General features: G+C 33.0%; 1 protein-coding gene across 1 annotated transcript; it reads right to left on the minus strand.

Annotated features, from left to right (window-relative positions):
• Nucleotides 1-5,171: 5,171 nt before the first annotated feature.
• On the minus strand, nucleotides 5,172-21,047 carry tmem41b (transmembrane protein 41B; the record flags this gene model as incomplete). Its single annotated transcript, XM_056452607.1, has 6 exons — nucleotides 5,172-11,611; nucleotides 17,256-17,394; nucleotides 17,484-17,588; nucleotides 17,693-17,786; nucleotides 20,714-20,842; nucleotides 20,930-21,047. Coding segments are annotated over 6 exons (755 nt in total), but the record flags the coding sequence as incomplete, so codon positions are not given.
• Between the last annotated feature and the right edge of the window lie 990 nt (nucleotides 21,048-22,037).

The following is a 22,037-nucleotide window of genomic DNA, read 5'->3' on the forward strand; positions in this document are numbered from 1 at the left end:
ACGAGGTGTTGATAAAACTTTCCTCTTTTCATAAACAGGTATGCTTACTATGGATGCTTATTAATAACCATAATGTTTCTCCACATAAATCAGTAATATGGAACAACAAATGTATAACCTTTAAAAAGAAATCCTTATTTTATAGTAACTGGTACAATAATGATATTATATTGGTGAGACAGTTATTCAAAAGTAATGGACAACTTTTTAATTATTGTAAATTTCTCAATTATTACTAAGATCCCCATAACTGCTAAACAATTAGCAATAGTATTTGATGCAATTCCTAGTGGACTTGTTCAGCTCTTATCCAGTAATTTATCCTCTGAATCAAATCATTTGCATACTAATCAGTTAAGTATCAGTGGTGTGAAAAGTACAGACAATAAATTTAATAACTGTTACATTAAAAAGCTACGCAGAACCACATTATTGCCTAAATGCAAATCTTTTTGGAATTCCTTACTTAAGCAGATTGACTGGAAAGTTTGGAACTTAATTAGTTAATACTGTCTCACCAATGAAGTTAAAGAAGTGACAAATAAACTAATACTTTTAATTTATCCAGTGAAGCAAGTTGTTCAAAATTTTTAGAGACATGGAATCTACGTGCACTTTTTGTGAATTAGAGGAGGAGTCGATTAAAGACCTGTTTTTTGAATGCACATATACCCAAGTGTTTTGATTTGATGTTGAATGTCTTTTACTTAAACTTACAAAATTAAAAATTCAGTTTTCTTGTAAGGATATTTTTTTGATTTGCAATAATAATAATAATAATAACAAACCTTTGGAGCTAAAATTTGTTTATTAATTTAATGATAATATCTGAGAAGTACCATGTACACAAACAAAAATGGTCAAATGATAAGCCTAATATTTATTAGTTTAAAATTGATTATAAGCATTATATCGAAACCCTAAAAGACACAAACAATTAAAAAGCTATAAGGATGTATGCAATTTTGGAATCCTTTTCTCATGCGATTTTTTTTGTAATTTATATATCCCCTGTCATTTTATTTTATTTTTCAGTTTTTTTAGTCTCTACTGATTTGTTCCTTTGATGTAAAAAAAAATGTAAGCATTATATTCCTCATTTTTATATGCTATTGTTCTTGTTATGCAATAAAAAAATCGCTATCATAGCTAACAATTAAAACAGCTCGTCGTAATATTTAGTAGAAGTGTGGCTGTTTATGTTGTTTGATGTTGCCCTCTGCTGGTGTACATAGAGATCGAATGAAATTAAAACACTTCATTTTAGAGAACTTTTTTGGAAATATGATGTTATTGATAATATAATAAAAATATTAATAATAATAATAATAATAACAATAATAATACAATAATAATAATAATAATAATAATAATAATGATGATAATGATAATAATAATGATGATGATAATAATAATAATAATAACAATAATAATTATAACAATAATAATAAGAAGAAGAAGTAATGTGTGCGATGGCTAATTTGACTCTGGAATTTCATGGTAATAAAATTATATATAGTTTGATTACATTATTACATTAGGATTGAATGAGGCCTCCTGAATAAACTGTTAAAAATCAGTCAAACCATTTGCTCTATAAAACTGGCCATAACTGTTAGCAGGACTGGGCATTCTACTCTCGAAACAAAGTTGTCCTCTGGCTTTTGACAACTGGATGCGAGATGCCAACTGGATGCATCAACTGGATGCGAGATGCAACGTGCTTCATTCATTGAGAAAATAATAAAGTTTTACAATAAATGGTAATTCTAGAGACATGAGACCCATTTAGAATTTTTGTGTATGTTAGAGGATGCGAATACATTTACAAACTAATTCAATCTAAGCCTTTCAATTGTTTTGTTATTATATTGTATATCTGTGGATTTATTTCTTCATCCATTTTGTTTGTGTATATACATGCGGACGTTGTGGGTGGGATGTTACTAAATTTAAACACTTTTTACAAAGTTGCCAATGTAACTTTGCTGTTTTTATTTGCCGCTGTGGCAATCCCTGATAAATAAAGGAACTAAGCCGAAGGAAAATTAATGAACGAATGTTTATTTGTTTGTGTATTTATTTATTCACTTGTTTTATTTGTACAATTTATTTATTTATAAGGTTATTTATATTTTCACTTGTTTATTTTGATTTTTCAATTTATTTATTCATTATTTCAGTTATTTATTTTAGTTTTACAATTTATTTATGCATTCATTATTTCACTTGTTTATTTTATAAATCATGTATTTATTCACTTGTTATTTTAGTTTTACAATTTGCTTGTTTAATTATTCATTTATTTATTATTTCACTTGTTTATTTTATTTATTTGATCATTTATGTATTAACTTATTTTAGTTTTATAATTTATTTATGCATTTATTTATTATTTCACTTGTTTATTTTATTTATCTAATCATTTATTCACTTGTATTTTATTGTTTATTTAATTTACTTTTTTACAATTTATTTGTTTGTTTGTTTATTTTTTAAATTAATTTATGTATTTATTTATTCATTTATCTATGAAATTGTTCAATTCAACTCACCTTTATTTGTATAGCTCTTTTACAATGTAGATTGTGTCAAAGCAGCTTCACTTGAAAGGTCACAGTAAATTGAATCCGTGTCAGTTCAATGTTCAGTGTTTAAGTTCAGTTCAGTTTAGCTTAGTTCAGTGTGGTTTAGTATTCACTACTGAGAGTCCAAACACTGAAGAGCAAATCCATCAATGCACAGCTCTACAGATCCCAAACCTTGCAAGCCAGAGCCGACAGCGGCGAGGAAAAAACTTCACCAATTGGCGAAAGTGAATAATTAAAAAACCTCGAGAGAAACCAAGCTCAGTTGGGCAGAACCATTCCTCCGTTGGCCAAGCTGGACCTCAGCGAAGACTTGTCTGGAGCATCACAGGAATCAGTCTCATGCTCTCCACTCCTCCATGACCACCGCAGTAGCTGCTCAGGATATGGCCTGGTCCAAGAAATGGAAACCTTGGGATCATCTCGTCGCTGGTCTTGGATCGAATCAGCTGTCCTGCATAGTCTGAGGGCCTCGGGATGAGTATCCCCAGGAGGAAATAGAGTATAAAGAGAATAATTAGCGTAGCTGCTGTTCATAGTGTATATAAACGAGATGCAGAAACCTGCGTGGAGCACATTCATGTATCATGCACCATGTACAACTAACCTGCTGTTTTTGTATGTTTAGTAAACAGTAAAAAGTAAAAACTGGTCATTGATTTTAGGGCAAATAAAATATAAATGATAATGAGATTTTATTTATTTAAATTATGAAATTTAAGAGTTTTAACTGTTAGGCTGTAGGAAATTATTGTTTTAATATTTAAATATATATTTTTTATTATTTAAACTAATAATATAATTATTTTATTATTTAAAACAATATAATTTTTTTCAAATATTTCTCACGTAATGTTTAAAGGAGATTTTGACAGTATTTCCTATTATATTTCTCTTAAAAATTGTTTATTTTAGTTTGGCTGGATTAAAAAATAAATTCTTCTCTGTGTTATGGGGGAAAAGGAATAAATATTTTAAAGGAGGGCTAATGAATTTAACTTAAACTATACATACACATGAATAAAAACAAATTATTACGGACTAATTTAGTGTGAGTCCCTGTATTATTCATTCATTCATTTTCCTTCGTCTTAGTCCCTTTATTCATCAGGGGTCACCACAGAATGAACCACCAACTTATCCAGCATATGTTTTACACAGCGGCTGCCCTTCCAGCAGCAACCCAGTACTGGGAAACATCCTGTACACACTCATATTCGCACACATACGCTCCGGCCAATTCAGTTTATTCAATTCACCTATAGCGCATGTCTTTGGACTGTGGGGGAAACCGGAGCACTCGGAACCCACACCAACACGGGGAGAACATGCAAACTCCACACAGAAATGCTAATTGACCCAGCCAGAACTAGAACCAGCGACCTTCTTGCCTGTGAGGCGACAGTGCTAACCACTAAGCTACCGTGTCGCCTATTCATATTTTACAAAAGGTAATTATTTTTATGGAATATTTGTTTTAATATTATTCAATTTTTTTATTAATATGAACTTCAATATGTCAGTAAATGGATGTCAGCTACACATGAAGTTATTTATTAACCAAAATGACAATAATCAGCATTATTTATCAGCACTAACCTTTAAAATGATATTTTTATTATACACTTGTAAAAAATCTAATGACAAAAAGTCAAGACAACAAATATGTTTATGTTGCTTTAACTTATTATAATAAGTTAATCAGGTTTAAACAAAAAGTTTAACGTAATATTTTAGTCAGTTTGATTGAGTTATGTTGTGATGATTAGAAAAATTCATTTAATGCATTCATATATTTTCTTTTTGACTTAGTCCCTTTATTAATCGGGGGTCGCCACAGCAGAATGAACTGCGTCATTTAATTAAACTGATCAAATTAAGGCAGCAAGATTTTTACAGTGTCCATAATTGTTACATAGTTGTTATATAAGTTATAGATATTGTGACAGGCCTAGACTAATCTAATATACAGTTAAAGTCAGAATTATTAGCCCCCCTTTGAATTTCTTTTTCTTTTTTCAATATTTCCCAAATTATGTTTAACAGAGCAAGGAAATTTTCACAGTATGTCTGATAATATTTTTTCTTCTGGAGAAAGTCTTGTTTGTTTTATTTCGGCTAGAATAAAAGCAGTTTTTAACTTTTTAAAAACCATTTTAAAGTCTAAATTATTAGCCACTTTAAGCTATATATTTTTTGATAGTCTACAGAACAAACCATCGTTATACAATAACTTGCCTAATTTCCCTAATCTGCCTAGTTAACCTAATTAACCTAGTTAAGCTTTAAATGACACTTTAAGCTGTATAGAAGTGTCTTGAAAAATATCTAGTCAAATATTATTTACTTTCATCATGGCAAAGATAAAATAAATCAGTTATTAGAAATGTGTTATTAAAACTATCATGTTAAAAAAAGTGTTGAAAAAATCCTCTCTTCATTAAACAGAAATTTTGGAAAAAAATAAACAGGGGGGCTAATAATTTAGGGGGGCTAATAATTAAAATAACTTCAACTGTATATGCTAGTAAATATGGTTCCATTTATTGCTGCTTCATTTAAAACAGTCCAATTCAGAAGCTGTCAATGTTACTGATGCATTTAATGATTTCATAATAAATATATTATGCTTCAAGAAGTTAAACAGACATACATGAAAAGATCTGACATAAAACACAGAACACGACAATACGCTCTCAATTAATCCGTATGTAATACTGTAATCAGTGAGCTCGATTTAAGAGCGAAGACGACAGTGTAAAAATACGCTAAAGAAAAATCAGAATGAGTTCAATTGAAGAAATTAAGGGCCACAGAGGTTATCACACTACTCATCGAAATGAATGCATTTCCTCATTTTAGTACCGTGCTGGGAAGATTTCGAGATGATACAAACTAGATGCTGGTTTTGACATTCAGAGAAAAACGGCAGACATAAATTAACGCTACAGAAAAAGAAATCAAATGAGGTAACAGAGAAAATGATATCTGGCGAACGAACTGTCCCTCATCGCATCTTTCAACTTACCAGGAGACATCAGTGCAAACGATAAATTACATTTCCCAACATAGACCTTAATGCATTAATGCGTAAATCACGTTTGGAAGGTTTAAGGACTATCTGTAGCAAACATAAGACATTTTCTTAAGACTTATTTGTTAACGTAAAAGGCAAATTTAAAGGGTTAGTTCACACAAAAATAAACATTCGGTTATGAATTCCTCACCTTCATGTCGTTCCAATACCCTGAGAGCTTCTTCGAAACACAATTTAAAATATTTTAGTAGAAATCTAAGAGCTTTTTTACCAAACGCATACAGGATATGTTCAAAATATGTTCTAAATTCTAGAAATAGGAACCAAAACATTGTCAAAAAAGTTCCATGTGACTTCTGCTGTAATCATACGAAGCTCCAAGAACAGTTTTGTACATCCAAAAACTGTAAAAAGTACTTTTTTCCCCTTTGTCTTGCACGTTTACCATAGAAAATACAACATATTTGCTATTGGTCAGCAACGCAACACACAAGTGTCATACTGCCTGTAGTAAACGCACACTGGGACATAAAGTGAGCAAAGTCATTTTTTTACAGGGTTGTTTTTTGGAGTTTAGTATGTTTACAGATGAACATAGAATGTTTTGACAGATGTTATGGTTCGTTTTCTGGACTTTGAATGTCTTAATAAATCAAAATAAAGAATTAAAGAGCTCCAGGATTTCTTCTAAAATATCTTCATTTGTGTTCTGAAGATGAGCGAAGGTCTCAGGGGATTGTAAGGGACTGAGGGAGAGTAATTAATAACAGAATTTTTATTTTTGGGTGAACTAACCCTTTAAATGCAGTGTTTAAATGCATAATGTCCAACTAAGTTGCATCGAGCTGGCACACAACTGAAAATCGACTCACCCTCAGGTCATTTGGAGTTTGGTATGGCTACAGTTAAACGTAGAATGTTTTGACAGAAGTTTTGGTTCGTTTTCTGGACTTTGAATGTCTCAATAGATCAAAATGGAGGATTAGAGAGCTCCAGGATTTCTTCTAAAATATCTTAATTTGTGTTCTGAAGATGAGCGAAGGTCTCAGGGGATTGTAAAGGACTGAGGGAGAGTAATTAATAACAGAATTAAAATTTTTGGGTGAACTAACCCTTTAAATGCAGTGTTTAAATGCATAATGTCAAACTAAGTTACATCGAGCTGACACAGAACTGAAAACGATGCACCCTCAGGTCAGTTGGAGTCTGGTATGGTCACAGTTAAATATTGAATGTTTTGGTTCCTTTTCTGGACTCTGAATGTCTCAATAAATCTAAATAGAAGAGTAGAGCTCCAGGATTTCTTCTAAAATATCTTCAGTTGTGTTGTGAAGATGAACGAAGGTCTCAGGGGATTGAAAAGGACTGAGGGGGAGTAATTAATAACCGAATTTTCATTTTTGAGTGAACTAACCCTTTAAATGCAGAGTGTTTAAATGCATAAAGTCCAACTAAGTTGAATCGACCTGACAAAAAAATGAAAATTGACACCCTCATGTCATTTGCAGCTTTGTATGGTTACAGTAGAAAACTTTATGTTTTGACTAATGTTTTGGTTCGTTTTCTGGACTTTGAATGTCTCAATAGATCGATATGGAGGATTAGAGAGCTCCAGGATTTCTTCTAAAATATCTTCATTTGTGTTCTGAAGATGAGCGAAGGTCTCAGGGGATTGTAAAGGACTGAGGGAGAGTAATTAATAACAGAATTAAAATTTTTGGGTGAACTAACCCTTTAAATGCAGTGTTTAAATGCATAATGTCCAACTAAGTTACATCGAGCTGACACAGAACTGAAAACGCTGCACCCTCAGGTCAGTTGGAGTCTGGTATGGTTACAGTAGAAAACTTTATGTTTTGACTAATGTTTTGGTTCGTTTTCTGGACTTTGAATGTCTCAATAGATCAAAATGGAGGATTAAAGAGCTCCAGGATTGCTTCTAAAATATCTTCATAGTGAGTGTTTAAATGCATAATATCCAACTAAGTTGCATCGAGCTGACACACAACTGAAAATCGACTCACCCTCAGGTCATTTGGAGTTTGGTATGGTTACAGTTAAACGTAGAATGTTTTGACAGAAGTTTTGGTTCCTTTTCTGGACTCTAAATGTCCCAATAAATCAAAATAGAGGATTAGAGAGCTCCAGGATTTCTTCTAAAATATCTTCATAGTGAGTGTTTAAATGCATAATATCCAACTAAGTTAAATCGAGCTGACACAGAACTGAAAATCTTCTCATGCTCAGGTCATCCAGATGTAGAGGAGTTTGGAAAAAATAAATCAGATTTAAAAAACAACACAATGACCTGACTGTAGTCTATAACTAAACATTATGAAGCAAAATCAACAGTTTAAAACCTCTTAATGGTGCATTTGTTTCTAACAAATACATCGATTTTGCTTCACAAGACATTCATTGATGGAGTGGAGTCACGTTGTATATTATCCTGAGCTTTTCTGACAACAGCAATCATTCAGGACAGAAGATCCACTGGTGAGAACGTGATGCGATAGGAAATTAAATGTGTAATTTATTTATTTTTCAATGAAGGCTCATCTACATCTTGGATTCCCTGAGAGTGAGAAAGGTTTTATCACATTTTCATTTTAGGTGAACAATCCCTTTTAAGGAACAGCTCACCCTAAATTGACAATTTTGTCATCATTTGCTCACTCTTCACTTGTTCCACTTGTTTTTTCCGTCTGTTGAACACAAAAGAAGATATTTTGAAGAATGACAAAAACCTGTAACCATTGACTTCTATTGTTTTTCTTTTTTTGCAAGTCAATGGTTACAGGTTTTCAGCTTTCTTCAAAAGAGCTTTTTTTGGTTTTCGATAGAATAAAGAAACTCATTAAGGTTTGGAAACACTTGAGAGTGAATAAATAGTAAGTATATTTTCCTTTTTGGGTGAACTATCCGTTTATATATTTATATAGAAATATATATAGATATTTAGACATAGTTTAAAAGTGTTTACAGTGGCTTAATTAGACTAGGTCCACAGCCAACAGAAAAATATACAATTCTTCCCTCAATCACGTTACTAAAATAAAAAATAATGCACAATGTTATGCAAACAAAACTTTAAGCTACTTCAATAAAAACAAAAATCTAACTCAATCATTTTGGCGTTTTGATTATTTAAAAATAAAATTTGCATCCATGAAAGAAAACAATAGCGGTAACACTATAAGAACTACACACTATGAATAATTTATTAGGCATTAGCATCTGGTGAATTCATTATTTGTTAAGTATTAACTCTACTATAATAAACATTAGTAGTGTATAACAGCAGCTACAAATGCTCTATTCCTGACTTATAAGCACATATAGATAATGTGCTTAATGATTGTTTTTATACTTTGTTAATAACTAATTTTCATAACAATTTAAGTATTGCATTATTTACAAATCATTTGTATTTAAGAGTAGTTGGTGGTTTTTAAGATCATTCAGAATGAGTTAGTAAAGGATTAATAAACTATTGAAATCAACGCTTATGCATCATTATTATCCAGGCATATAGTAATGGTTACTACAGTATGTATGGTAATAAAGCTTTATTAACACGACTTCATGCAGTTTTGTGACTTAATCTAAAGTGAGGACTAGTTATGCTTTATAAATCCCTTATAAATGACAATTAAAGGATTAGTGTGAACTGAACAATGCATCTTTGCAATCCTATCTAAAAAATAAAATTACTGTAAGGTTTAAACATTGCTGAATAACAGGAGTGTCATAAAATTGGATAAAACAACAACAATATAATAATTTCACAATATAATACAATACGACATTTCAATGATATTTAGCGATGTTTAAACTGCACAGTAATTTTATTTTAGTTAAGATTACAAAGATTTATTTTCATTTGATAGTTTCATTTGTGTCTTCAAATGAATAGAAATGAATAGAGTCATTTATGTTATTTTGTTTCCTGTTTAGAACATAACTGAGCCTTTAATTGTCATTTATTAGGGATATATAAAGCATAAATAGTCCTCACTTTAGGTCACAAAACTGGATGAAGTTGAATTAATAAAGCATTTATTAACATTTAAATTAACTATGAATATATGCCTGAATAATCAGATATATAAATGTTAATTTGAATGGTTTATTAATCGTTTACTAACTCATTCTGAATGATCTTAAAAAAACACCAACTATGCTTAAATAACTGCTTTGTAAATAATGCAATACTTAATTTAGTAATGAAAATTCATCATTAAAGTATGTAAACACAATTATTAAGCCCATTACACGTGTTTAGAGGTCAAGAATACAGCATTTGTAGCTGCAGTTATAAACTGCTTATTAACCTTTATTAATTCTTAACAGATAATGAATTCACTATTGTCTAATGCTTGATAAATAGTTCATAGTGTGTAGTTATTATAGTGTTATTGCTTAAAATAAAACAGGTGTTAATGGTTCAGTACGTGTGACATCAAGATATTCGTTCCGTTTGACTTCAAGTAAGCTTTTATATTAAGGCAGAACTTTCTAGATGTAATCTACCGTCTAAATCTGTAATACTAACACGGCATCATCCGTATTTACCAGTTTTAGGGGGGGGGGAGAAATAAGTCTGTAACACTTTACAATAGGGGAAACATGGTTAATGTTATTAATCATAGTTCTACAGCAGTGTTTCTCAACCACCTTCCTGGAGGACCACCAGCACTGCATGTTTGGATGTCTCCTTTGTCTGTCACAGGTCTGTCAGTCTCAGAGCTGATGATCTGAATCAGCTGTGTTTGGTTAAGGAGACTGGAAATATGCAGAGCTAGTTGTCCTCCAGGAACATGGTTGAGAAACACTGTTCTGAAGCATACAGACCATTTTAATGTGGATGTCATTGGCTCATAACAGTTCCTGCTTGTTGTCAAACTATTAACAAGAGGTGATTTAATCATAAATGGATGTTATAACAGCTATCGTAACATTACTTATCAATATGTGGAACTTTCTGGACTCTCAGAAGCTATGGAAATTTAAAATGTAAAACAGAAAATATGTTAGGACCATTGTTATTGGTTAAATCTCTCAAAATGGTCTATATTAATTATAGTTCAACATTTCTTAAAGTATTTATTAATCTTTGTTTATAAGGATATATATTATGGATCATCCTTAGTTCATTGGTAGTTAACTAACGACGCATTAACTAATCTTAACAAGCACCACGTTTGATTTTAATAATGCATTAGTAAATGTTAAACTATGATTAATATATGCAATACATTAACTATTTGTCCCGTATTTTAAAGTGTTACCGATAAGTCTATAATAAGAGCTTAGCATTGTGGTCTATAGTTAGCATCAGCACACCCTACACAGGGCACTGTTGCATAATTCATTCACAGTCTCAGCTGGCCTACGAAATAAGATCGAACTCGGATAAACTCGCAAAGCTCCCCCTCAAAAGGTTTCTGAAGCATGTAATACTTCATCATCAAAGTAGAGCAAAAAAGTTGGCACTTTCCATTATAGCTCAGCGGCTTGAGAGGGAGATAACAGGTCTTTTTCCAGTGTATCGCACATAAATCATTGCTGTTTTATATGAACTTTAAAATCCTCTGAAAACGCAGGCGTGGAATATATTGCTAGAGATAATCAGTGATGATTGAATCTTCATTCCGTGACAGTGCTGTTGAATCTATGGAAAGTCAGTCCTGCCCATCGCATGGCAAAAATGAGGGTCTGTCATACATGCATAAAAGAAGAAGTCGAAAACGGGGAGAAGTTAAGAGGATCAGTATCATTCCTGAGTTGAATCAAGCAGGGTGGGAGATCTCTCTCTACTCGAGCTTTTGCTGGAGTTTCTTCTGAAAGCAGACCGGCAGGATGGAGACGACGGCCAAAACCCCCAGCACCAGAAGAGAGTTCCAGGACACAGCCTCGCCAGCGGTGGTCAGTTTATAGAGCGTCGTCCCTGCGTTAATCGCCACGAATGATGGAGGAGCCACTCCTGTGAATGCGTAATACAGATCCAAAAAATGCTATTAGATGATTCACTTATCAGGTGAGCAGATATCGAAGATACACATGGGTGAATTGTGAATAAGCTTTTAATTGGAAACTAGAAAACAAACTTTATCATACATTTGCAACTCTTTGATAATATTTATACATAATCATCCAATCCTAATGAAAGTATTTATTAAAAAAAAAAAAAAACTTATGAAGAAGCAGTGAAATCACATCCTTATATTACTGGGTTTGAGTTATTAATAAAAGTGATAAATAAATAAAACGTAATTCAGAGAAACCCCAACTTCTATACTGAGTATGAGTTATTAAATAAATAAATAAAATGTAGCTCAGTGAAACCCCAACTTATACATTGTTGAGTATGAGTTATTAAATAAATAAATAAATAAATAAATAAATAAATAAATAAATAAATAAAACGTAGCTCAGTGAAACCCCAATTTATATATCGAGCATGCATTAAATAAATAAATAAATAGTATGTAGCTCAGTGAAATCCCAACTTATACATTGTTGAGTATGAGTTATTAAATAAATAAATAAATAAATAAATAAATAAATAAAATGTAGCTCAGTGAAATCCCAACTTATACATTGTTGAGTATGAGTTATTAAATAAATAAATAAATAAATAAATAAAACGTAGCTCAGTGTAACCCCAACTTATATATCGAGTATAAGTTATTAAATAAATAAATAAATAAATAGTATGTAGCTCAGTGAAATCCCAACTTATACATTGTTGAGTATGAGTTATTAAATAAATAAATAAATAAATAAATCAAACGTAGCTTAGTGTAACCCCAACTTATATATCGAGTATAAGTTATTAAATAAATAAATAAATAAATAAATAAATAGTATGTAGTTCAGTGAAATCCCAACTTATACATTGTTGAGTATGAGTTTTTAAATAAATAAATAAATAAATAAAACGTAGCTCAGTGTAACCCCAACTTATATATCGAGTATAAGTTATTAAATAAATAAATAAATAAATAAACAGTATCAGTAAAATCCCAACTTATACATTGTTGAGTATGAGTTTTAGAACTTCCAATTCAGTTGCCTATGGGAGAAATGACTAGGAATAATAAACATCAGAAAACAGTCAAACTACTTGTCCTACAAACAAGTGTTTGCATTACTATACAGACAAAGTAGAATAATATAATAAGAAAATATCAGTTTGCAACATCAAGCAGCAGAATGAGCTATTTTAATATCTAAAGATGAATGGAAGTGAATGAGACCGGAAGTCTCGAGCCAAAATGATTCAAATGGCTGCACCTGCTCGTCCGCAGAGAATAAGGTGAATATATTTAGTATGAGTTATTAAATAAATAGTATGCAGTTCAGTGAAATTACAACTTATATATTATTGAGTATGAGTTATTAAATAAATAAATAGTATGTAGTTCAGAGAAATCCCAATTTACATAATAGTATGTAACTCAGACAAATCCTAACTTATATAATAGAGTATGAGTTATTAAATAAATAAATAAATAGTATGTAATTCAGACAAATCCCAACTAATGTATTATTGAGTATGAATTATTAAATAAATAAATAAATAAAATGCAGTTCAGTGAAATCCCAATTTATATAATATTGAGTACAAGTTATTAAATAAATGAAGAAATAAATAAATAGTATGTAGTTCAAAGAAATCCCAACTTATATATTACTGAGTATGAATTATTAAAAAAATAAATAAATAGTATGTAATTCAGAGAGATCCCAACTTATGATATAAAGTATGAGTTATTAAATAAATAAAATGTATGTAGTTCAGTGAAATCCCAACTTATATATTATTGAGTATGAATAATTAAATAAATAGTATTTAATTCAGAGAAATCACAACTTGTATAATATTGAGTATGAGTTATTAAATAAATAAATAGCATGTAATTCAGTGAAATCCCAACTTATATAAATAGTAATTCAGAGAAATCCCAAGTTACTGTATATATTATCGAGTATGAGTTGTTAAATAAATACATAAATAAATAACATATACTTCAGTGAAATCTCAATTTACATATTATTGAATAGGAGTCATTAAATAAATAAATAAATAAATTAATTAATTAATTAATAATTAATTTCAGTGAAATCGCAAGCATATATGACTGGGTTTGGGTTCTGAGACATAAAATTGCATACACGTATTTTTCCATAAATGGTATATAATTTAGAGATTAATATTTCACAGCATCATGAATTAAATATCCCCAAAATACTACATTTTAGGCAAGGCAACTTTATTTATATAGCACATTTCATACACAATGGTAATTCAGAGTGCTTTACATGAACAAGAATAAAATTAAATAATATTAAATAAAATTTTCAATAATATCATCAAAGTACAACATATTAAATAGTTAAATAATAAACATATTAAATAAACTACTTATTTAAATTAAGGGCACCACTTAATTGTTTTATGTTGTTCAATCCACTTTAATTTGTGGAAAGAATTAAGTTAACTTAATCGATTTGTTTTGGGACAACATGAAGGAATTGTGTAAATCCAATGCATTTTTTTTATGTAATACTTTCGGTCTTCAGGTCAGTTTGGACTGCAGAGGATCACAAGTTTGACCCCTAAGCGAAGAAAACCAGATGGCTAAACACCCCCAAGGTATTATATTGGATTTCTGTGGCTTTTAAGTCCACATCTGTCAGTTTTTAGAGCATCTATATCTAAGTGTACTCCGAGAGGTTGATAAAATGCATGTTTAGCACATTTAAGGTCAACATGATACTGCATTTAAAAGACATTTAAGCTCTCTAGTGTTACATATTTTCAGGTTTATTTAGGGTGACTTGATAATCTATTGTTAATTACTTGGATTTTGGGTAGGGGGAATGGAGCAGATAGTGGAAAAACTTCTTAACACCTTCAGTTAAATCTGAAAAGCCAATTCCAAATGTAATATTTCAATTTACAGTTATTTGCCATTATTACTGTAACTTGAAAGATTAACTGTAATTACTAAATAACTACCTAGTCAAACTGTAATTTTGACTGCTGACTAACATGCAATGTGCTTTACAGTGCTCGGCATATAAGAGTACACCCCCCACAAATCTTTCATTTAAATTATTATTTTCAATAGGATGCTTTACAATATTACATTTGTGCACATACATAAGATTAATCAGTGCTGAAGCCAAATCTGGAGCTAATCTAACAAAATAACTTACAATAATGGTTCAAAAATTTATAGCCCAAATTTATAAGTTAGGGGAGAATATTAAATAAAAATATTCAAATATTTACATGAATTTAAATGTATTATCTTTCTATTTCTAAAGATGTTCTGTGACTAAAATATTATTTTAATAAATATATTTGTTTAATAAATCTGTTTTCTTCAAATGCATCAATAAATATTACCCATATTCACTGAATGATGGATAAAAATATTCATTTTCAGAATGGGGAGTACTCCTATAAGCTGAACACTGTGTATCGGCAAAAATGACACCTTGATATTTTTGTAGTTAATATATAAACAATATTTTGTGACATTATTCAACAGGAAGTTCATGCTCCATGTCCAGACTGTCACAGATGTCCTCTTAAATCGTCAGGAGCTATTTACGTATAGTTTTAGTTTTTTTCCCCTCTAAAAGTGATGGTAACCTTTCGATTAGCATTTTTTAAGTGAGTAAATTAATTAACGGCAAGCTTTCATTAATAGGTGAACAATCCCTTTAATTATATCACAACTTTACAATATAAAAACAAAACCCCATAAAGGGATGTGTTTTCCTTTCATAACTTGAATTGAAACTGCATTCTAATAGGCTCCATCGCACAGTGAAGTCTATTCGACTCTCAAGCTGTGTTTTTATTGTGATTAACATTTTCAACAACTACCAATTACATTATCGAAGATGATACTAATCACAGAGCCCTTCTATGCATTCATTCATTTTAAACAGAATGCCTGTGTTTACACTGTTTGTTTAATAAAATGCTATTTAAAAATAGCAGCTGAACGTTAGATTCCTTAAGGTTCTGTTCTTGGACCTCTTATTTTCAATGTTTTACATAGTTTTCTTTCGTTTTTCGGCTATAGGTATCACAGTGAGTGCAGCTTCCAGCTGCAACCCAGTACTGGGAACCCATACACACTCATTCACACACTTCGGCCAATTTAGTCGATCCAATTCACCTATAGCGCATGTGTGTGAACAGTGGGGGAAACCAGAGCACCCAGAGGAAACCCACAAGAACATGTGGAGAACATACAAACTCCACACAGAAAAATGCCAATTGGCCTAGCTGGAACTCGAACCAGCGAGCTTCTTGCTGTGAGGCGAAAATGTTAACCACTGAGCCACCATTCCACAGACAAATTTTTGTTAATGTTAATAAATCCCCCCCTGTTTTCTTTCTCAATGTGTCCCTCAAGGTTCTGTTCTTGGACCTATACATGTCTCTGCCTTAATACAGTGCTTCCCACACATACTTTACTTGGGCGGGCCGCCCAGGTATATTAACGGCAGTCCATGATTTAGCTATCCATATTTTTTTACTATTCTTATCATCCTCTTACACTTTTTTGTATCCTCCCAATATAACCAAACATCCGCAGTCGATTTAGTGGAAAATCTCCTCTCGTTTACACATTTATGCTTGTTCTGTGTGCGCGTGAACAGTCAACACTCCCACAGACAGTCTAACATGCATGTGGACCCACAGAGGCATGCCTTTGTGTCTGGCCAGGGTTTCTAAATCTACTAAAATGTCCGGGATTTGGGTTTTGCTTTCTAAAGCTGTCATTAATTGTATGCGTGCAGCCGCGAGAGTGAGAGAAACAATAAATAATTAATTATTTAATCTAAACGACTCAGAAAAACTTTACTATATACTCAGAGAGGGCGAAATTACATCTAAATTGGCTGCAAAATATTTGTACACCAATAGGAATGGGTAATCAACTCATTTGCCTTATTAAAATAATCCACACGTTTTATTCTTGTAATTATTATATATTTTTGAAATATTGTCTGTTTTATTCCTTTTTCTGTCATTTAGTCTCATTTGCTGTATATTTTATTATATTAATTTATATTAAATGCTTTGGCAGTACTGTACAAAATGTAATGCCTATAAAGCAACCTGAACTTAGATGCGAGATAGAGAGAAGCAGATTTTACCTGCCAGTGTGTGCACATGGCTCTAAAATAGCTTAAGAGAAAGATAAAAAGTGGATTTTTTTATAGTGGAGAAACTTTTTTTTACTTCAACCCATTCAAAAGAAATAGTTTATAACGGTTTCTTAATAATTAAAAATATCGTTAAAAATCAAATAATGTTTTGTTTGTCACATATAGTTAACTATTTATGTGATGTGGGTAAAAGATTTCAATCCGGCTACCACCGCAAGTATATTTTAAACCTGTGGGAAGTAAGTAACGCCATTTCAACATGCTGAATCAGGCAAACTTCTAACAACGTAGGCCTGGCCAGAGCTCTGAGAACACACCTCAAGAAAATTGCAGCTGACCAACTATTTAATGCGTCCTCAAAGCAGAAACACCACCTTAACTGACGGCATTGTTTTTGTAACAGTGAATTGTTTACAGATTCTTACCGAGAAAGGTGCCCAGGAAAAAGACACCCAGAGGCACATTAATGACCGGCGAGGTGATGTTGATAAACCAGTTTGGAAGGAAAGGAGTTATTCTCAGAAAAATGATATAATTGATGAGATGCTCTCTGTGCTTGTCCACCTACAATGACACATCAAACAGCATCAGCTTAACATTGCAGCCAATCAAACTTCATAAATAAAAAATGAACGTTAACATAGAAACATCACCTGTTGTGACCATTTCTGAGCTCTCTCCGTGAGGTACTTGTAGACCATCGGCCTCCCGACCAAATAAGACAGCATATAGCAAAAAGACGCTCCAAGGCCTGAACACTGTAAAACACAAAACAGACACATGTGACATTTACATATCCTGTTTCCTGCTAGATGACTAGACTAGCTTTTGAATTGAATTTGCATTTAAGCAAGGAACTCACCAGACAGACCAGGAAGAGAGCTAAAGGAAAGGGGTAGAGATAACCAGACAGTATACTGAGGAAAATGGAGCCTGGGATGGCAAATGTCTGAAGGCTAAGAAAGGCTTAGTTAAGGGTTAACTCATTCGTAAATAAACACAACAGATGTTACATAACACATTGTAAACACACTTCATGGAAATTCCAATGGACTAAGAGGTTAACCTATTAGAATAGACTTGAGTTACGTCTACCATATAGTGTATGAGTTTAAGCAAGTCATATCATCGGCGGCCATCTTTGAAACACCTCTTGGGCAGTATGCTCAGGCATTCTGTTTGAATGGGGAAACATCAAAATCTCCAAAGTTGCTTTCCAAGCTTACAATTACATTTCCTATTAGGAATCATCACCAATAAAATTAAACGACAACAGTCTCTTTAATTTCATTTCTAAATGTTCGAGTCACTCAAAATCTGCAGAAACTCACATCTGGTCCAAGCCCCTCCCCCGGAGAATCATCAATCTATAGCGACCGCTGATTGGCTCCTGTCCTAGAAGGCGAGGGTTCATTAGCCATATTGACCGTTACACTTTTCCCCATTCAAAACTATACCAGTGACACGTCTTGTGTGTTCTATAGTCTTTGGTTTAGTGTAGTCACAAATGGAACACTAATATTTTTTACTAAAGGATTTTTAACAATCCAAACTATTTCATTCATTCATTCATTTTCGGCTTAGTCCCCTTATTAATCCGGGGTCGCCACAGCGGAATGAACTGCCAACTTATCCAGCATGTTTTTAAGCAGCGGATGCCCCTCAGCCGCAACACATCTCTGGGAAACATCCACACACACTCTTACACTATGGACAATTTAGCCTACCCAATTCACCTATAGCGCATGTCTGGGGGAAACCGGAACACCCGGAGGAAACCCACGCGAACGCAGGGAGAACATGCAAACTCCACACAGAAACGCCAACTGATCCAGCTGAGGCTCGAACCAGCGACCTTCTTGCTGTGAGGCGACAGCACTACCTACTGCGCCACCCAATTCAAACTATTTCTCCATCATAAAGTTGATTCAGCGATTCAACTTTATATCAAATCATAATTGTAAATGGTTGACAAATTAATAAAATAAATTACCAAATAGTCCCTGTCATGAGTACAACCGTATTAACTATCGGGAGGTGGCATAATGCCTTACATATGAGAATTTTGCTAGCACAATACAAATTCATTCATTCATTTTCCTTTGGCTTAGTACCTTTATTCATCAGGGGTCGCCACAGCGGAATGAACCACCAACTTATCCAGCATGTTTTACACAGCAGATGCCTTTCCAACTGCAACCCAGTACTGGGAAACATCCATACACACTCATTTACACACATAAACTGTGGCCAATTTAGTTTATTCATCTATAGTGCATGTCTTTGGACTGTGGGGGAAACCGGAGCACCCGGAGGAAACTCCCACCAACACGGGGAGAGCATGCAAATTAAATAAAATAATTCAACCTTAAAGGCTGATAGCTCCTCCCCCTTCACCACGAGAGCAAAGCTGTGACCACTGAGTGGAAAATGTGTTCAATATTTTGCTCTTCTTTAAATTGATGGAATAAGTACATCATCCAGAATATAAAGTGCACTTATTCCGTTTAGTATTTTTAGCGTGAATGCATTATACAGGTTTACAGTATTTCTATGAAACAAAGGTGTAGAATTATGCTTAAGCATGCAATTTGGGAAAAGGAAATCTTCAACTGGTTTTCTTTCTCAAGGTGTCCCTTAAGGATCAGTTCTTGAACCTCTACTTTTCAATGCTTTTACATAGTTTCTGGTGGAGTAGCTATAGGGATCGCATAGTTCAAATCATGTCTCACTGATAGACAATTTTTATTAACGTTAATAACCTAATATCTTCCACTTGTTTTCTTTCCCAAGGTTTTCCTCAAGGTTCTCCTCTTGGACCTCTACTTTTCAATGTTTCACATAGTTTTCTCTTAGCTTTTTAGCTATAGGGATCGTAAGAAGTCCTATGTTATAGTTCAAGTCATATCTCATTCATTCATTCATTTTCTTTTTGACTTAGTCCCTTTATTAATCTGGGGTCGCCACAGCGGAATGAACCGCCAGAATGAATCCAGCATATGTTTTGCGCAGCGGATGCCCTTCCAGCTGCAACCCATCACTGGGGAACATCCATACACTCTCATTCACACATACACTATGGACAATTTAGCTAACCCAATTTACCTATACCGCATGTCTTTGGATTGTGGGGGAAACCGGAGCACCCGGAGGAAACCCAAGTGAATGCGGGGACAACATGCAAACACCATACAGAAACGCCATCTGATCCGACCTTCATGCTGAGGCGACAGCACTACCTACTGCGCCACCATGTCGCCTCACTGGAAGACAATTTTACCATAATGTTAATAACCTGAAATCTGCCACTTGTTTTCTTTCTTAAGGTTTTCCTCAAGGTTTTGTTCTTGGACCTCTACCTTTCAATGTTTCACATAGTTTTCTCTAGTTTTTTTAGCTATAAGAATCAGAGACAGTGCTAATTATAGTTCAAATCATATCTTACTGGACAACAATTTTTCATCCATGTTAATAACCTAAAATCTGCCACTGGTTTTCTTTCTCAGGGTGTCCCTCAAAATTCTGTTCCTCTACTTTTCAATGTTTCACAGTTTTCTCTTTGTTTTTCAGCTATAGAAATCACAGACTGTAATTTTTTAGTTCACATTATATATTACTGGTAGATAACCTTTCATTATTGTTTGTAAGCTGAAATGTGCCACTTGTTTTCTTTCTGACCTCTCTGTACGGAAATATAAAATATGGAGCAATCACTCATTTTATCAATGTTGCATCATGTTGTCTTATCCCAACACATTTAGCAGCACGGTATGACTTTAGAGCCATCATCTGATTCATTGAATGGATATGAATCAGTTGAATAACTGAATAATTGACAGTTAGCCTCTTGAAAACGTATGATTAACCATGTCAAAAAGGATACAAAATGTATGTAGCAAAGTATGCTAAAAGCACTTGGGTGTAATATGTGTCCTTATATTTGGACAGTACTGTCCCCAGTGCCTTTGCATCTTCCATGTCTTTAGGGATTTTAATTTTCTCTCTCTCGTCTCTGTAAAGCATCAAGAAAAAACATCAAAAGTTACCATAAAACATTTAGAATCTTGAAAACTACATTTAGAAGTCCATGTAGACTTACTCGCTCAGCTGTGGGAAATTTCTGAACACCAGATACATGACACAAGCAGAGCAGGCGAAGATAGCGACGAGGAGAAGGATTGACATGCGCGCAGAGGCTCCTCCTGGTGACTGAGCTCCTTGGAGAATAGTTTAACAACACACATCATGAATAACCTCTCATATCATCTGAGCAATGTGTTGCATACATTTGCATCACTTGCTCACTATCCTCAGGGGGACTGAGGACTGTGAGAACTGTCCTATGTGCCGACTTAGAGAACTACAATGCCAAAAATCATCTTTTTCATTATTGACATCTGAAGTCTGGTAAACATAACTGGATTTTTATATTTTTTAAAAAAATCTGATTCTTTCAGTTCTTTACAATGCAAACAGTCACTGTGCTCTTTAGTTATAGCAATAGCCTATATACACAGCTAGTGTTTTTCAGCCAATGATAAACTTCCGGTGAATGCTTAATGTGACTATTTTCAATTTCATAAGGTTCCTTTTACAGCATCGATGTTGTAGTGTAATTAAAATCACTCAGGTAAATAGACCTAACCATTCATTTACTTGTTCAAGCATAAAACGTTATGAAAGACTGTAACCGCTAACGCCGTCAGAAACTACATTGAAAATACTGGGGTAAAATAAACTGTCCTATTTAAAGACATGGCGGGGGAAAATGGAATTTAACGCAGTGCTACTTGTCTGGCCTGAGACTCACTTTATATCATATATCTATTAGGCAGTAAAGATCACTGATTTTTAAAGAAATCAGACCTTAAATGTGGCAATTGTATAATGGAAAGACAGTTCACCGGAAGCGTTGAGGCTGGCTTGCTAAAATAAAAAGTCTGTATACATATACCACATTAAACATTTTGAAAAATTAATCATTCATTAATTAATTTTCTTTTCGGCTTAGTCCCTTTATTAATCCAGGGTCGCCACAGCGGAATGAACCGCCAACTTATCCAGTACATGTTTTACGCAGCGGATGCCCTTCCACCTGCAACCCATCGCTGGGAAACGTTTTGAAAAATTAAGATAAGTTAAATCTTAATTTATTCGAAAAGCTCAACTGCATTGCATTCTAGTAAACAGAATACTTTGTGGTCTTT

This window comes from Danio aesculapii, unplaced genomic scaffold (genome assembly GCF_903798145.1).
Source record: "Danio aesculapii unplaced genomic scaffold, fDanAes4.1, whole genome shotgun sequence".
Lineage (NCBI taxonomy): Eukaryota > Metazoa > Chordata > Actinopteri > Cypriniformes > Danionidae > Danio > Danio aesculapii.